The sequence below is a fragment of the Oryctolagus cuniculus genome, chromosome 4 (assembly GCF_964237555.1).
Source record: "Oryctolagus cuniculus chromosome 4, mOryCun1.1, whole genome shotgun sequence".
Taxonomy (NCBI): Eukaryota; Metazoa; Chordata; class Mammalia; order Lagomorpha; family Leporidae; genus Oryctolagus; species Oryctolagus cuniculus.
The window spans coordinates 80,176,099-80,193,808 of NC_091435.1; the positions used below are offsets into that span (position 1 = coordinate 80,176,099).

At 43.8% G+C, this 17,710-nt stretch overlaps 2 protein-coding genes across 23 annotated transcripts in view; one reads left to right on the forward strand and one right to left on the reverse strand.

Annotated features, from left to right (window-relative positions):
- Nucleotides 1–12,797, reverse strand: part of ROPN1 (rhophilin associated tail protein 1) — a 54,207-nt gene extending 41,410 nt beyond the window's left edge. Inside the window, exon 1 of the mRNA XM_002716547.4 lies at nt 12,612–12,797. The gene's annotated coding sequence lies outside the window, so the exon portion shown is untranslated. The remainder of the gene's footprint in view (nt 1–12,611) is intronic.
- A 53-nt stretch (nt 12,798–12,850) lies between these two features.
- KALRN (kalirin RhoGEF kinase) overlaps nt 12,851–17,710 on the forward strand; it is a 783,799-nt gene continuing 778,939 nt past the window's right edge. For 6 of the 22 annotated variants that reach the window (XM_051859217.2, XM_051859218.2, XM_051859219.2 and 3 more), the window contains exons 1-2: nt 12,851–13,391; nt 16,503–16,610. In XM_051859217.2, the coding sequence (XP_051715177.2) occupies nt 13,247–13,391; nt 16,503–16,610 (253 nt within the window). In that variant the 5' untranslated portion in view covers nt 12,851–13,246. The remainder of the gene's footprint in view (nt 13,392–16,502; nt 16,611–17,710) is intronic. The other 16 variants (XM_051859223.2, XM_051859224.2, XM_051859225.2 and 13 more) reach the window with 4 other exon arrangements.

Here is a 17,710-nt window from a genome sequence, read left to right on the forward strand (position 1 = left end):
TTTGTATCCCTTTGATTTCTTTTTCTTGGCCTAATGTCTCTGGCTAAAACTTCCAGGACGATATTGAATAGCAATGGTGAGAGTGGGCATCCTTCTCTGTTTCCACATCTCAATGGGAATGCTTCCAATTTTTCCTCATTCAATAGGATGCTGGCCATGGGTTTATCATAAATTCCCGTGATTGTGTTGAGGAATGTTCCTTCTATACCCAATTTGTTTAGAGTTTTCATCATGAAAGGGTATTATATTTTATCAAATACATTCTCTGCATCTATTGAGATAATAGTATGGTTTTTGTTTTTCAGTTTGTTAATGTGATGTATCACATTGATTGATTTGCAAATATTGAACCATCCATGCATATCAGGGATAAATCCCACCTGGTCCAGGTGGATGATCTTTCTGATGTGTTGTTGGATTCAATTGGCCAGAATTTTGTTGAGGTCTTTTGCTTCTATGTTCATCATGGAGATTGGTCTGTAGTTCTCTTTCTCTGTTGCATCTTTTCCAGGTTTAGTAATTAAGGTGGTACAGGCCTCATAGAAAGAATTTGGGAGGATTCTCTCCCTGTCAATTATTTTGTAACTTGAGAATAATTGGAGTTAGTCTTTAAATGTCTGGTAGAATTCAGCAGTGAAGTCATCCAATCCTGGGCTTCTCTTTGTTGGGAGGGTCTTTATTAATGATTCAATTTCCATCTTGGTAATGGGTCTGTTTAGGTTTTGTATGTCTTCATGGCTCAATTTAAGTAGGTTGTATGTGTCCAGGAGTCTATCCATTTCTTCTGAGTTTCCCAGTTTGTTGGCATACAGCTCTTTGTAGTAATTTCTGATGATTCTTTTTATTTCTGTGGTGTCTGTTGTTACAGTTCCATTTTCATCTTTAATTTTATTGATTTGGGTCTTTGCTCCTTTTTTTGGTTAGTTGGGCCAATGTTGTTTCAATTTTTTTTATCTTTTCAAAAAACCAACTCTTCATTTGCTGGTCTTTTGTATTGATTTTTGTTTGTTTGCTTGTTTCAATTTTGTTGACTTCTCTTATTTTAATTTTTTTTCTCCTACTAGTTTTGGGTTTGGTTTGCTATTTTTCTAGATCCTTGAGATGCATTGATAGATCATTTATTTGGTGCCTTTCCAATTTCTTGATGTAAGCACCAAATGCTATAAATTTTCCTCTTAACACTGGTTTGTATCCCATAAATTTTGATATGTTGTATTGTCATATTAATTTTTCCAGAATTTTTTGATTACTCTTTTGATTTCTCTGTGACCCACTCCATTACACTTATTCTTCTGTGATGCTGCAGTGCCTTTTAAAACTTGATCATACTTGGGCTGGCGCTGTGGCGCAGCGGATTAATACCCTGGCCTGAAGCACCAGCATCCCATATGGGTGCCGGTTCCAGACCTGGATGCTCTACTTCCCATCCAGCTTTCTGCTATGGCCTGGGAAATCAGTAGAAGATGGCCCAAGTCCTTGGGCCCCTGCACCCACGTGGGAGACCTGGAAGAAGCTCCTGGCTCCTGGCTTTGGATCAGCACAGTTCCAGCCATTGCGGCCAACTGGGGAGTAAACCATCGGATGGAAGACCTCTTTCTCCTTCTCTCTCTCTCTCTCTCTGCCTCTCCTCTCTGTGTGTAACTCTGACTTTCAAATAAATAAATAAATCTTTTAAAATTGATCATATTCTCAAGCTCTATATATGCCAAGAGGTTTACATTGTTCAAACCTCTATATCCTTATTTACTTTTTTGTCTGATTACTGTTAGTCATTAAGAGAGGTGTATTCATGGGAGCCAGTGCTGTGGCTCACTTGGTTAATCTTCTGCCTTGCAGTGCCAGTATCCCATATGGGCACAGGTTTCTAGTCCCGGTTGCTCCTCTTCCAGTCCAGCTCTCTGCTGTGGCCCAGGAAGGCAGTGGAGGATGGCCCAAGTGTTTGGGCCCCTGTACCCACATGGGAGACCAGGAGGAAGCACCTGGCTCCTGGCTTCGGATCAGTGCAGCGCTGGCCGTAGCAGCCATTTGGAGGGTGAACCAACAGTAGGAAGACCTTTCTCTCTGTCTCTCTCTCTCACTGTCTAACTCTATCTGTCAAATAAAAAAAAAAAAAAAGCCAGGGTAATGACTCTTGTGCTAGTTTGGTTCAGCTGTAACTGGATAATATAAATCTAAAATACACTGCCTAAAAATAAAAAAGAGGTGGCATTTTAAAAAAAAGAAAAAAGAAAGGTGTATTCAAAATCTGCCTGTGAGGTATTTTTGTCTATTTACTTTTTTAGTTCTGTCAGTTGTTGCTTGATAAATTTTTACTGCAACATGCATACATATTTAGGATTTAAAATTTTTCCTATGAATAGATCCTTATTACTGTGAAATGTTCCTCTTCATGGTTTTTTTTTTTAAAGATCTATTTATTATTTGAAAGGCAGACATAGAAAGAGAAGGAGAGGGAAGGGGAGAGAGACTTTCCATTCACTGGTTCACTTCCCAAATGGCTGTAACATCCAGGGCTGGGCCAGGCTGAAGCCAGGAATCAGGAGATTCTTCCAGGTATCCCCCATGGATGCAAAGGCCCAAGTACTTGGGCCATCTTCTGTTGCCTTCCCAGGTGCATTATCAGGGAGCTGGATCAGAAGTGGAGAAGCTGGGACTTAAACCAGTGCCCATAAGGGATGCTGGCACTGTAGGCAGAGGTTTAACTGTCTACACCACAGCACCGGCCCCCCCTGTTCATTTTTAGTTTATCTCCTATCTTAGAGTCAGTTTGGTCTGCCAATTTTATTTTAATTGTCATAAGATACACACTTTTCCCCCAAACCTTTATTTTCAGTTTTTTGTCCTTTTATTCAAAGTATATCTCCTATAAATAGCTTTAAAATACACTAAAATCTTGTCTACCAATTAGATTATTTTGTCCATTTATATTTAATGAGTATAATTAATGATGTAATATATTTAACATCTTGCTGTTTTATATTTATTTCATCTTTTATTCTTGTCTTACCTTTCTAAAGCAATCAAGCATTTTTAGTATTCTAGTTTTTCTCCTTTATTTTGTAGTTATGCATTATTTTATTATTCCTTTATAATTTACCATGAGGATTATAATGTGCATATTTAGTTCATTAAGTCTATCCTAAATTAAGTTAAGGATAAGGTAAGTACCTTCTAGTAATCTAAATATCTCTCTTCAACCCTTTGCTCTATTACTGTGTATTTTATTTCTACATATATTTTATCAGTATTGACATAAAACATTATTGTTACTTTTAAAGTAGTTGATATTAAATTATTTTATCTATTTATTTACCATTGTGTTCTCCTTTCCCAATGATGGGTACTGTCTCTTTTTTCTTTTCTTGCTTCTTCTTCCTTCCTTTCTTCCTTCCTTTTTCCTCTACCCTCCTCCCTCCCCCCCTTTCTTTTGATTTGTTTATTTATTTGAAAGGCAGTCACAGAGTGAGGTAGAGACAGAGAGAGAGGTCTTCCATCCACTGGTTCACTCCCTAATTGGCCCCAGTGGCCAAGGTGGACCAGACTGAAGCCAGGAGCCCAGAGTTTCTTCCAAGTCTCCCATGTGGGTGCAGGGGCCCAAGTAATCGGGCCATCTTCTGCTGCTTTCCCTGGTGCATTAGCAGGGAGTTAGATTGGAAGTGGGGCAGCCACAACTTGAACCAACACCCATGTGGGATGCTGGCATCGCAGGTGGTGGCTTAACCCACTATGATACAACGCTGGTCCCCTGGGGTTATTTTCATCCAACTTAAAGAACTCTATAAAGTTGAGACCAGTGTTGTGGTGCAGCAGGTTAAACCACCATCTGCAGTGCCAGAATTTCATATGGGTACCAGTTCAAGTCTAGGCTGCCCCACTTCCAATCCAGCCCCCTGCTAAGGTGCTTGGGGAAGCAGCAGAAAATGGCCCAAGTGCTTGCACCCCTGCACCCACATGGGAGATCTGGAAGACGCTCTGGGGTTCCTGGCTTCAGTCTGACCCATGCTGGCCATTGCAGCCATTTGGGAAGTGAACCAGTGGATAGAAGATCTCTGTCTCTCTGTGTCTCCATTCTGTCCCTGTAACTCTGACTTTCAAATAAATAATAAATAAATGTTAAAAAAAACTCTGAAGTTTTCTGTGTTGTAAGTTTGCTGGGTAACAACTCCTTTAATTTTTGCTTGCCTAAATGTATTTGCTTTACCCTATTTTTCAAGCACATATTCACTGTATATAGAATTTCTAGGTTAATTTAGTTTTCTTTTTAATCATTTTAAGAAAGAATCCCATTGTTTTTTGTTTTCTAAAATTTCTGTTAAAAATAAGCAAATTGTCTTGTTATTGTTACTTTGGGGGTAATATATCCTGTTCTCTGCCTGTTTATATGATTTCTCTTTGATTTTTAGAAATTTGATTAATGGTTATGTGTTCAGTATATTATTATTTTATTTATATGCTCAGGATTTACTGAGCTTCTTAGATCTGCAGGTTAATGTCTTTCCTTAATTTTGAAAAGTTTTTGAGCATTACCTCCCTGAATATTAACTCTGCACCATTCTCTCTAGTTCTTGTCTGGACTCTAATTATCCCTATGTTAGGCCATGCAATTTGTTCTGTTTTTTCCATCTGTGATTTACATATTTTCTATAGACCTGCTTCTCCTGCTTTTCTGGCTGCTGTTAAACCTATTCAAAGAATTCTTAATTTCAAATATTGTATTTTGTGTTCTAGACTATCTATTTGATTTGTTAAAAAATTTTATTTAAGGTATACAAATTTCATGTATTTCATATACACAGTTTTAGGAACACAGTGATTCTTCTCACCCTACCCTCCCTTCTGTCTGTGCTCCCACTCTTCCTCCCTCTCATATTCCCACTCATAATTTTTACAAAGATCTATTTTCAGTTTACTTTATACTCATAAGATTAACCTTACAGTAAGTAAGGAATTCAACAAATAGTATGAAGAAAAAACACTGTTCCTCAACAGTAGAGACGAGGGCTGTAAATAATCATCGAATCTCAAAATGTCAATTTAACTCCAATACATTATATTTTAAGTACTTGGATATTAGTTATCATAGATCAGGGAAAATATATGGTATTTGTCTTTTTTGGACTGGCTAATATTACTAAGTGTAATGGTTTCAAGTTGTATCCATTTTTTTTTTTTTTTTTTGCAAAAGAAATGATTTCTTTCTTTTTGCTGCTGAGTAGTATTCCATAGTGTATGTATATCATAATTTCTTTGGAGATACCTCAGAAAGCTGAAAATAGATCTACCATATGACCCAGCAATCCCACTCTTGGGAATTTACCCAAAGGAAATGAAATCAACATATTAAAGAGTTACCTGTGCCCCCATGTTCATTGCAGCTCAAATCACAATAGCTCAGATATGGAATCAACTCAGATGTCCATCAACTGATGACTGGATAAAGAAACTATTTGATTTTTAATAGATACAATTTCTATGCTGAAATTGTCTTTCACCCATGTTGTCATCTTTCCCTTCACTTTTCCTGATCACATTATTTATATTTATTTTAGAGTCAATGTTTCATGACCTCAAAAGCTGAATCTATCTGCGGATCTGCTCTTTGATATCTATTTTTTTCCTTAATTACTGGAAACATTTTCCTGCTGTTCCCCCACCCCAACCCCACCGAATCAGCCCCAGCTCTTCACATTTCTAATCTGTTCGCCATGGCTGTTCAAATACTAAAAGCCTTGCTGGTTTCTCTTTCTCCTAGTACAGAGACTTTTCAAGGAACAAGCACAATCCTTAGTGCACACCCAGAGTTAGCATATTTCAGGGGAAAAATGGCTTGTGATTAGCTCACCTGGCAGGGATTTTCTCTCCTCCAGGAATTTTAATCAATCCAGTCCAAATTGCTACCAAAGTTCTCTGACACTGTCCCAGTGTTGTTTTTTTAAAGATTTTATTTCTATTTGAAAGGCAGAATTTTACACACACACACACACACAGGGAGATAGAAGAGAGAAGGAGAGAGGTCTTTCATCTGCTGGTTCATTCCCCAAATGGCAGCAACCTCAGGAGCTGGTCTGGTCTGAAGCCAGGAGCTGGGAGCTTCTTCCAGGTCTCTCATGTGGGTGCAGGGGCCCAAGGCCTTGAGCCATACTCCACTGCCATTCCAAGCACATTAGCAGGGAGCTGGATCAGAAGTAGAACGGCTGGGACTTGAACCGGTGCCTATATGGGATGCTGGCATCACAGGCATTGGCTGTATTCACTATGCCACAGTGTACCCCCCAGTGTTTTTAAAAATAGTTTTTCTAGGGGTGGGCAATTGGCACAGTGGTTAAGACTGCCTGGGACACCTGCATCCCATATCAGAATGCCTGGATTTGAGTCCCAGATCTGCTTCCAAATCCAGCTTCCTGTTAATGTAGACTCTGGGTGATAGCAGGTGATGACAGAAGTATTTGGGTCCCTAATCACACGTGTGGGAGACTCTTGAGTTTCTGGTCTAGCCCAGCCCTTGGTGTTACACTAATTTGGACAGTGAACCAGCATATGAAAGATCTCTGTCTCTTCTCTCTCTGTTTCTCTGAACTTCAAATGAAAAAAAAAGAAAATTAAATTTTAAAAAGTGGTAATAGAAATAATTTTTCTAGGTTTCTTTTTTAGTTGTTACAGTGTGAGTCTTGAGTTACTGTAACTTACCATATTCTAGCTTGGAGGTAGATACCTCCTTCTGTGGCTTTAATAGAACTCCATGATGATGACTCCCAACACCAACAGTAAACTCTCAGCCATGCTCCAAGCATATACACAAGTTACCTACTATAAAGTTCCCCCTTCTCATAACAGCAACCAAAACATACTTCTTATATTCTTCAGTTGCCTTATCTGATACATCATGGCCACTGTTGGGTCACCTTTTTCTTCCATTCCTTTCAGTCATTGATAAACTTAATTTTTTTAATTAAGGAATTAAGAGGCACCACATTTTCTATTTTTTTTTTCTTTTTTGACAGGCAGAGTGGACAGTGAGAGAGAGAGACAGAGAGAAAGGTCTTCCTTTGCCGTTGGTTCACCCTCCAATGGACGCTGCGGCCAGTGCGCTGCGACCGGCGCACCGCGCTGATCCGATGGCAGGAGTCAGGTACTTCTCCTGGTCTCCCATGGGGTGCAGGGCCCAAGTACTTGGGCCATCCTCCACTGCACTCCAGGGCCACAGCAGAGAGCTGGCCTGGAAGAGGGGCAACTGGGACAGAATCCGGCACCCCGACTGGGACTAGAACCCGGTGTGCCGGTGCCACAAGGCAGAGGATTAGCCTAGTGAGCCGCGGCGCCTGCCTAGGCACCACATTTTCAAAACAACAACAATGAATGTGACTCATAGCTAAATATCTTCAATTTATAAGTGATAGTCTTGAAGTATAAAGAGGTTAAGTGATTGGCCCAACATAACAGTTTATGTTGGAGCTGAATCAGAAATTTAGGTCTATTTCATTGCTTTTTCTATACTACTCCATACTGCATCCCTCTGAATAAGGCAATTACACATCAAGGATTTTCTCTAGGACAATGCCAATTTCAAGTATTATGTCCTACTGTCCCCATAAATCACTGAAATATCCTGGATATTCCCATTTGCATCATGCAAAATTTATTTTTAGCACCTTGAAATGGAACAAAAATTATTTGTCAGAGTATGTCCTATTTTTTGCCCTGAAATTATGGTCACTGTCTCTTTAACCATATTCTATGAAGTTGGTAAAATTGGGAATGTACACAGCATAAGACAGGCTTAACAGCAGTCATTACACATTCATTATATCATTTATTCCTCACAACAACTTGTAGGGAGATAGATTCTAATATTATAATTGTCTTCCCAATGCCAGCGAATTGAGGCTTAGTTTTGCCAGATAAAATTTCTTAATCAATGATGTTATCATATCACTGTCAAAAATTTTTAATGGTTCTTAAGTTAGTCTTTTTCCTTATCAAAATGCTGCCCTGTTTAACTTTTTTTTCTTAAGATGTATTTATTTGAGAGGCAGAGTTAGAGAGAAAGATACAGAGAGATCTTCCATCTGTTGGTTCATTCCCCAGATGTCCACAACGGCCAAAGCTGGGCCAAGCTGAACCCAGGGGCAGGAGCTTCATCTAGGTCTCTCAAGTGGATAGTACTTGGGCCATCTTCTACTGCTTTTCCCAGGCCATTAACAGGGAGCTGAATCAGAACTGGAGCAGCCAAGACACGAACTTGTGCCAATATGGGATGCTGGTGTTGCTGGTGGCTGCTTTACCCTCTAAGCCACAACACTGGCCCACTGGTTGACTTTTAAGATCTCCACAATTTGTCTTACTCATGTTGGCTTTGCTTCTTCCACTTCATTTCACAGAAGCCTGGATCTTTTTCAGTCCTGAGCCAGATCCACATCACATCAACCCATCACTGGGATGCCAACAGCAGTATTGCTGGGATCAGTCCTACTCAACCTTGTTCTTTTTGTGAGTAGTCATTTTTGGCTATGTTATTAGCAAATTTTCCAAACTTCCTTATAGATCATGTTAGTACCAGCTCTTAGAAGTCATGAGTCCCACACATTTGTTATTTCACAAGTGGACAGATAGTTCTTATTTATCCTAACTTATCCATACTCATATTTCAAGTTTTTTCCACATGTTCACATCACAGTCCACAATCTCAGGGACCTATGGCTTGTTGTTGACCACCACATTGACTCTGCTCTCTAAAGCTGTGCAACGTGGCCTCCTGATTTGGGGATCTGGTGTGTACTCACTTTGAGTCACCTTACTTTTGTCTTGCATAGGTTTATGAAAGTCTTGTCTTTAAAAAAAAATAGCTATTTATTTGAGAGCAGGGAGACAGAGAAACAGAGGCAGACAAATAGACAGAGCTCCAGTCTACCAATTTAGTCCCTAAATGCTCACAATATCTTGGACTGGAAACCAAAACAGGGAACTGGTAACCCAATGTAGGTCTAATATGTGGTGGCAGAGATCCAACTAGCTGAGCCATCATCTGCTTTTTTACAAAGTGTGCATCAGCAAGAAGCTGGAATTGGAAATGGAGTCCAGACTTGAATTCAGGCATTCTCATGTGAGATGCAGGTGACAACCACTAGACCAAATGCCTATGCTCAAAGTGTTTATTTTTTAACAGTGAAAAGTCAGGCCGGCGCCACGGCTCACTAGGCTAATCCTCCACCTTGCGGTGCCGGCACACCGGGTTCTAGTCCCGGTCGGGGCGCCGGATTCTGTCCCGCTTGCCCCTCTTCCAGGCCAGCTCTCTGCTGTGGCCAGGGAGTGCAGTGGAGGATGGCCCAAGTACTTGGGCCCTGCACCCCATGGGAGACCAGGAGAAGTACCTGGCTCCTGCCATCGGATCAGCGCGGTGCGCCAGCCGCAGCGCAAAGGCCGCGGCGGCATTTGGAGGTGAACCAACGGCAAAGGAAGGCCTTTCTCTCTGTCTCTCTCTCTCACTATCCACTCTGCCTGTCAAAAAAAAAAAAAAAAAAAAAAAAAAAAAAAAGGAGTGAAAAGGTGAAAAGTCAGACTATCCCAAACCACTTTAACCTTTCACTTTTCCTCCCTACTCTGACTTTATTATAGCATTCTTATGATTCATGGAACCAAACAAACAAGGCTCTGAGTGGGTGAATACATCATAGTTTTCAATGCAAGATCAGAGCTAAATTTCTTTCCTGTTTCCATCACCATTCCTGATAATAATCAACACTGCACTGGTCTTCTCCACCACAAAACACTAGGTTGCTGTCCTTCATAGAATAGATGTGATCATTCACCCATCAGGAAGCTGAAGGTCTAGGGAAGAAGAAATGCTCTAAGCTATGAGGCAGGAGACATGGATTCTAGTCTTGGGTCCATCTTTGACTAATTCATATGATCTTGGGAAAATAATTAATGCAATAAAAACCTTTATGTTTTATTGGAGTTGTGCTGAATACTGGAACACAGAAATAAATAAGTCACACATTCTGCCTCCATGGAGTTCACAGGCTAGTGGAAGAGACCGAGAAGAAAAGCAATGACTAAATTAGGGTATAAGTGTCAGGAAGTCTACACTAGATACAGGATCACAGAAGAAAAACTCCTGGAAAAGGCATCTAACTCATCTGGAGGTAGGAGGAGGTGGTCAGAAAAGACTTTCCCAAGAGTGATGATAATCTCCAAAATGAGACCCTGGGGAGCTTGGTTTGTTCATGGCTGTGTTCCCAGCCCCAGGTAGGTCAGGTATTTGCTGAGCATCTGTTAACTGAAGGAGGGAATTCCCTGTGGCCAGGAGGGCTTAGACAAAGGTGTGGAGTTGTCAGAAACATAGGGCTTTGGTGATGGTACTTGAGGCTGGAAATATAGTCCAAGACCAGAATGTAAAGGCATGGTATGTCTGGTAAGACTTTGAACTCAATCTTGAAGACAATAGGAAGCACTAGAGTCACACAATCACTTTTGTTTTTGACCTGATGTGCTCCTTAGCAATAAACCCACCCTGCAGTGCCTCCTCAGCAAAAATGGAACTAGGTCCTGTCAGTGCTTCTCCTTTGCCAGCTGTCTCATGTTGTTCTCAGAGCCGTGCACTGGAGGGACACTGGAGAAGGGAGGGTTTTCTCCTGCACACTCAGGAGCTCTCCCCTTGCTGGACTCCAGGAACTTGCAGTTTCTCCAGCGCTGGAATCCTATAGTGCACAGCTTCTGCAGCAACAGGTCCATACAGGATGTGATCTCTTGTGTACCCAACCGCTGTAGCACATGGTGGTCAGCAGTGCCCAGTGGGTTAACAGCTGGCTGAGGCACCTGTCTTGGGGAGCTCTGTAAGAGAGTTCTGCTAGGGAGTCCCCCTTCTGTGAATGGCTTCCCTGGCATCCTGGAGAGTGAATTCTGCCTCCAGTGGATTGTGGCCATGCCCTGTGCTTCAAGTTCTGGAAACTATCTCACAGGTAGTAATCCTCTGTATCTGTGATTCCCGCACGCCCCTCACATCTCACTAGCCAAACTACCATTATTCTGATTCCATCATTGTTAAAAAAAAATCTTCATATTGAGCCTTCTTTGTTAAAACTTACTAGATGATTTCTTTCTCTTTGTTGGACTTAGACACATACATTAACCGAGCAGGAATGGGGTGGGCTTCAGGCAGTGAGCTCGGCTAGGAGAATGTGGCAGCAGTTTTGGCAACAACTCCTGAGAATTTCATAGCCTTGTACAGTAGTTGCAATAGGGAGGATTAGAAGATAAATATTTAGGCATTTGGACCCACTGGGCTTGGTAAGGAGGAATAGGAAAGAGAAGTCTGGTGTGACTCCCAGTTTTCAAGCTTGGGTGACTGGGAGCATGGTGGTGGCACCATTGTAGAAATGGAAAACACTGAGGAGGGTCAGGTAGAATTCTCCTCCCATGTTCCCATTTACTTCCAGGAGATCCTTGCCACTATTGAGCCAGAAATCTTGGAATCATTTGCATAGAGAAGCACCAAGGCCCAACTTTGCTTGCTCTGGGCAGCACGGTTCATTGGTTCACACCAGATTAAAGAGGGGAGGGCAAGGGCCAGTCTAGTTTAACATTCCGTGATTCCAGTATTTTGTAAAATTCTGTTCCATTCTTAAAGCTCTTGATGTGGTAGGCTGTCTTCAATAATACATCCCGGGGCTCACCTCCACCCTCAACTCTTATAATTCAAAAATTTCCTGAGTAAAATGGAATGGCAAGGCAGCACATGCTTGCTAAGTACTGAAGAACACAGGTCTTATAAAATATACATTATAGGTCTGTTGCTGGCATTTCTCATTTGGTTTTATCGGTGCAGGCTCAGCAGAGCTTGATCATAGTAATGAAAGGCCCCAGCTACATGAACAGATAGCTTCTGTGGAGTGCTTTTGGAACCATCCTTGCTTGGGATTGGCATGGTGGGGTGGAGGGTTTGCACATGTGGCTCCTCTTGCTTGGAATGCACTGCGCCCCCCACCCCGGCTGCCCCAGGTTAATTCTTTTAGAGCTCAGCTTTGCCTGCCCTGACCTCCCTGCCAGTTCCACCATGCCCTTTCAGAGAGACCCCTGTCCACCTTCCCTAGAAGGCATGTAGCTCAGCTCTAGGGTTACATCAGTTGTGTGATTTTTTTTTTTTTATCAACATGTGCCTCTTCCAATACACTGCAGATCCCACTACAGAATTCCAATGCCTAATCCAGCACCTGGAACCCAGCCAGTGTCCAGTAGTTATTAGTAAAAATGACAGACTGACAGCAGTTTCTATGATGCTAGCCATGGCCATTGGTCGTCATGGCAAGCCCCCCAAAGCTATTCTTACACTCACATTACAGATGGAAAAGCAGAAGTCTGGCTCCTCATTGGAGCTCAGATTCCAAGTTCTGCCGTGTTTCCAAATCACTGCCCCTCGTGGAAGAAATCATCAAACAGTAGTTCTGGCTCTGCCCCCGCCCCCCCCCCCCCCGCCCCCATATACACAGTTTCTCGGGAAAGCCACACTCCCCACAGTTGGTCAATCCTTTTAAAGATCCCCGCAGTCCCCTTGCTGGGTGAACCAGTAGGGCTGGCCATGCCCGCCCTCCCTCCGCTTCCCCTCTGCGTGCTACCTCAGGCGCGCTCCCCAACTGGCTGGCTGGCTGCAGGCGACACCTCACGCCCGGCCTCAGGCAGCAGGTGTGGGGCGAGCTCCAGCGCCTCGCACCCTTGGCAGGAGAGCAGCGGAACCTGGGCGGGAAGGGCAGCACCGGCCAGGAGGGACCCAAGCGGGGCGCCGCGGGCTTTGTGAGCGCTTCGCCGTCGCCCGGCAACCGGCAGCGCGGCGCGTCACGTCACAGAACCTCCCTCGCCGCCCCTGCGAGCAGAGCTGGGTTTCGGGACCGTGCCAGGGCGGAGCTGCAAGAGACTGAGACCGGATCCGGGTTTTGCGGGCTCAGGATGGGGCGGGGGCGATGGGAACCCAGAGGGACGTGTGGCTATGGACACTGGGCTTCTGTAGGTGAGACGGTGGCGTGGCCGCGCCTCCGAGGATCTTAGGGTTTGGGGCAAGTGGGCAGTTATCTCTGGCGATAACAGCAGCAAACACTTTTTGCATGGTTTTTTGTTTTTTGTTTTGGCGCCAGGAACCTGTCCAAGTGCGTTAGGCATATTAACTGTTTTCAGCAAGTGATAGAGCTGGGATTGGAACCCTGGTTGGGGGTTCCAGATTCTTCACTCCTAATCTTTATAATGCTAAGAAAGGAGGATGGAGCCAAGGTGCATGGGAACAGAGCCCCAGATGCCTGGGGACCACAGGGAAGAAGGAAACTATCCATTGCGTGGAATATGGTCTCTGAGCTGGGACACTATCACAAACACAATGGCATCAAAATCTCCCATTGAGTCTGAAGGTAGGTATTACCTTCATTTACAAATAAGAAACAGGGTCAAAAACTGAGTAACTTGCCTGGGGTCAAACAGCTGGCAGTAGGGGCAAATTGGACTCCAGGTCCTCCAATTTCAAGATAGTTTCTTTTTTTAAGCTCTCAGGGAGGCAAGAAATGCCTCTTCTTGCTTTTCTACATCCACCCCTTGTCAATTCTCAGCCATTCTAACAGTGCCCATTGTACTTTCCATTCTTTCAGTTTATTTACACAGCAGGACGTGTTGGTTAGCTCCTCCCCAGTGCCTCCACCCACACCCTGACCCTGGAGATGAAAGTCATTGTCTCTCCTCAAAGCAATTTCAAGCCTCAGGGAGCAAGCGGGGAGCTGGGTTTTGGTTTGTGTATGCAGAGGGCTTTTCCTAGCCGACTGCCATTCATTTATAATGGTCCACCTGCTAGCATTTGTTAAAGTCCTGCAGGTTCTTATACCCCGGAGAACCCTAGATGACCTGTTAGTAGCCACTTGTCTGTAGTTAAGATCCGGAGCTGAAAGAAAGCTAGTGTGTAGTCATCATTGGCCTTCCTGCTACCTGTGTGGAGGGCCGGCCAGGGAATTGGTGAATAACCTGACAAGCAAGGCTGTGCTTGGCATGGGTGGGGAGGCTGGAGGTGTGAGGGCTGTGGGTGCATCTCCCAGAATGAAAAGAATGCTCTGGCTATGGGGGTCTGTGTATGCACATGGAAAAGTATGCTGGTCTCTTCCTGCTTTCGTGCAGAGTAAATAATACAGAAAGGAATGAATAACAGTAATCTTCATGGAGAAGAAGGTGTTTTCAGGCAAAGCAGTGGTCCTTGAATTTTGGTGTGCAGATCGATTTTAGTGTGGGAAGTTAAATGCAAGACAGAAATTTCATCTCGACTGAGGTGATCTGATGTATGTAGGAGGTTTGGTGGAGAGGCAGAAGTGAAGTTATACTTGATCTTTACGTCAGCGCATAGAACAGGGTACACACAGAAAATAGGACTCCGCAAGGAAATGGTAATCACAAAATCAAGAAAGCAGCTTTCTTCTAAGAGGGTCAGGGTAGGAGAAAGAACATATATGTAGACGTGATTGGAGGTGGTCTTGTTCGCACAGTGGGTGGTGGGTTCGTGAGTGTTCATTATGTTTTAGAATTATCTTTCCTTTTTCTTTTATGCTTAAAATATGACATTAAATGTTTTGAAGTAAATCCATCAAATTCATCATGCTCGTTCCTTCGGTTTTTTTGTGTAGTAGAGAGTGGACTGTACCCTTTCCATCATTTCACTTTCTGTTCTCTCCTGTATCATTCCCATCAACACATAAGCCTACTGGCGTTTCTCCCACCTTATTTCCCCCCAGCTCAATCCCACTCCTCTGCTCCCCTGTATTGCAAAAATTCTTTAAAAGAGTTGTCTACACCTAATACTGCTGGTCTCTTTCCTCTCAATCACCCTTGAGTCTACTCAGGTCAGGCTTTCATCCCCATCATACCACTGCAGCTACTCTTGTCCAGGTTGTCATTGACATGTCACTAAATCCAAAGTCATTTTGCTAAACCCAAGGTTATCTTGTCACCTCAGCTCATCCTGTCAGTGGCATTGGACCCTACTGGTCACTTTCATCCTTGAAACATTTTCTTGCCTTGGGTATCAGTTTCTTGTTTTCTCTCCTTCCTCATTGGTTGTTCCTTCTCAGTCTCCTTTGCTGGTTCTTCTTCCTCTTCTTGATACTTCAACCTAGGAGTGCCCTAGGATTTACCCTTGAACTTCTTCTGTAGCTGCACTCACTTTTTTTTTTTTTTCTTCTTAACTCTCAATCAGTCTTGTGTTTTGAATACCAGCCCTAATCCCTACCAAAATGCACCTCAGAGTATCCAACTGTGCTGAATAGTATTGCTGGATGTCTCACAGCCTTCTCAGACTTGATGTGTCCCAATAGTTTCCCCAATATTTATCTGCAAACCAATTCCCAGTCTTTCCCAGATCATCAAATGACAAAAGGATATTTGTAGTGCTCAAGCCAAAAAGCTTGGCAGAATCCCTGGCTGCTTTTTCTCTTACACCATGCATCTGATCAGAGCTTTTGTGTTTTCAAAAGGCATCCAGAATCTGAGTATTTCTCTCCACCTGCAGCTCCAGATGAGAGCAAACCTCATCTCTCAGCTAGACCACTGCAGTGGCTTTCTAACCCCCTTCTGTGTTCCTGCCCTTGCTATCCTGTGGTCTGCCTATTCTCAACACTACTGCCAGACTGACCCTTTGAAAAGTAAGACTGACAGAGGGCTGGTGCTGTGGCACAGTAGGTTAATCCTCTGCCTGTGGCACTGGCATCCCATATGGGTGCCAGTTCTAGTCCCGGCTGCTCCTTTTCCAATCCAGTTCTCTGCTGTGGCCCAGGAGTGCAGTGGAGGATGGCCCAGGTGCTTGGGACCCTGCGCCCAAGTGGGAGACTAGGAAGAAGCACCTGGCTCCTGGCTTCGGATCAGCACAGCTCCAGCTGTTGTGGCCATTTGGGGAGTGAACCAATGTAAGGAAGATCCTTTTCTGTCTCTCCCTCTCACTGTCTGTAATTCTACCTCTCAAATAAATAAATAAAATCTTAAAAAAAAAAGTAAGACTGATCATGCCAGCCCTCCATTTTAGTGACCCCTACCATACTCAGAGTAAAAGTCAGTGACTTGCAAAGCCCTTTTCTCAGCCCATCATTTTCTCCCTTCTCCTTCCTCAGTTCCCACCAGCCACACTGGCTATCTCATTATGCCTCAGTAAGGCCAGGCCCACTCCTGCCTCAGGACATTTGCATTGGCATTTCCTATGCTGGAAATCCCCATTGTTCACTCATCAGCCCTCTCTGACTCTTCTGTTTCGGGTTGTACGCTGGCACCCCTTCCAACTCCTCTGGCTTTACATACTATATATTTTTTGCAAATTTGCTTTATTTCTCAATGGAACACAGGGGTTTGTATCCGTCTTACTCACTGCTGTGTTTTTGGGGCCTTGAAGAGAACTGTGCATGCAATGGGAATCCTAAATGTTTGTTTACTAAATACAGTGCTTGCTTCCTTTTAACTCTCTCCTTCTACTTTTCTTCCTCGTCCTTCTTCCTTTCAAGACGTCCTTCTGAGAAATGACGCTTCCATGTCCATTCAGCTTTGCTGGTTCAGTATCCCAGGTGCCAAAGCTATGTTTGGCGAAGCAACGATGGGCCTGGCGCTAGAGGGTAAGAATTCCACTGGCCCCAGGGCCACTACCGTCTCAGCTGTATTATAAATATCAACCTTTGCACAGCAGCTCTGAGCTCAGAAAGCAAGTTCTGTCCCTCTTCTGTGAAGTTTAGAGTGTGACTCACTTTCCCCAGATCTAAAGGGTGCCCCTTCATAGGAGGAATGGAAGGCGGCCCCATCCTACTGCTGCTTACATCACAGTGAGATGGGACAGAGCACGGGATAATGACCGCACAGTAGTCCAGACTTTGGCTCAAGTGTCAGGTGCTTCTGGTTTGGTTATGAACAGTGTTTGTCCGTGTCCTGGCGGAGCCAATCCACTGTGTATGCACACACTCCCTTCATCTGCGCACCAGTTTTGCTTGCTGCATAGTGAAAGAACACAAGTTTAGCAGCTTAAAACCACACAAATGTGTGATCTAAATTTCCATGAGACAGGAGTCTGGGTGACTGGGTCCTCTGCTAAGGATCCCAGCAGGCTCACACCCGATACCAGCTGGCCTGTGGTCTCATGTGAGGCTTGGGCTCCTCTCCTGTGCTCGCTGGTTGCTGCTGTTGGCAGATCTTGATTCCTTGCTGTTTCAGGGCTGAAGTCCCTTCATACCGACTATTGGCAAGTAACTGCCTTCAGCTCTTGGAAGGCCACCTAGGTCTCAGTTTCATGGCCTTCTCACAGCCATTCTCAACATGCTGTTTTCTTCCACGTCGGCACAGGCACCCACTCCTGCCTCCTACTTGTTTAACAACTTCTGCCGGGGGCAGGTGTTCGGTGCAGAATGCCGTATCAGAGTGCATGAGTTTGAGTCCCAGCTTCACCTCCTGTTCCAGCTTCCTGCGAATCAGTACCCTTGGAGGCGGTGGTGATGGTTCAAGTAGTCTGGTTCTTGCCATCCACGTGGGAGACCTAGATTGAGATCCAGACTCGGCTTCCCCCTGGCATAGGCTTACCTGTTGTCGGCATTTGGGGGATGAACCAATGGATGGAAAAATCTCTCTATCTTCCAAATAGATAAAAAGTAAAGAAATAAAAAATTTCACAAAACATAAAACATTCATCTGATTAGGTCAGACCCACCCAGGATGACCTCCCTTTTGA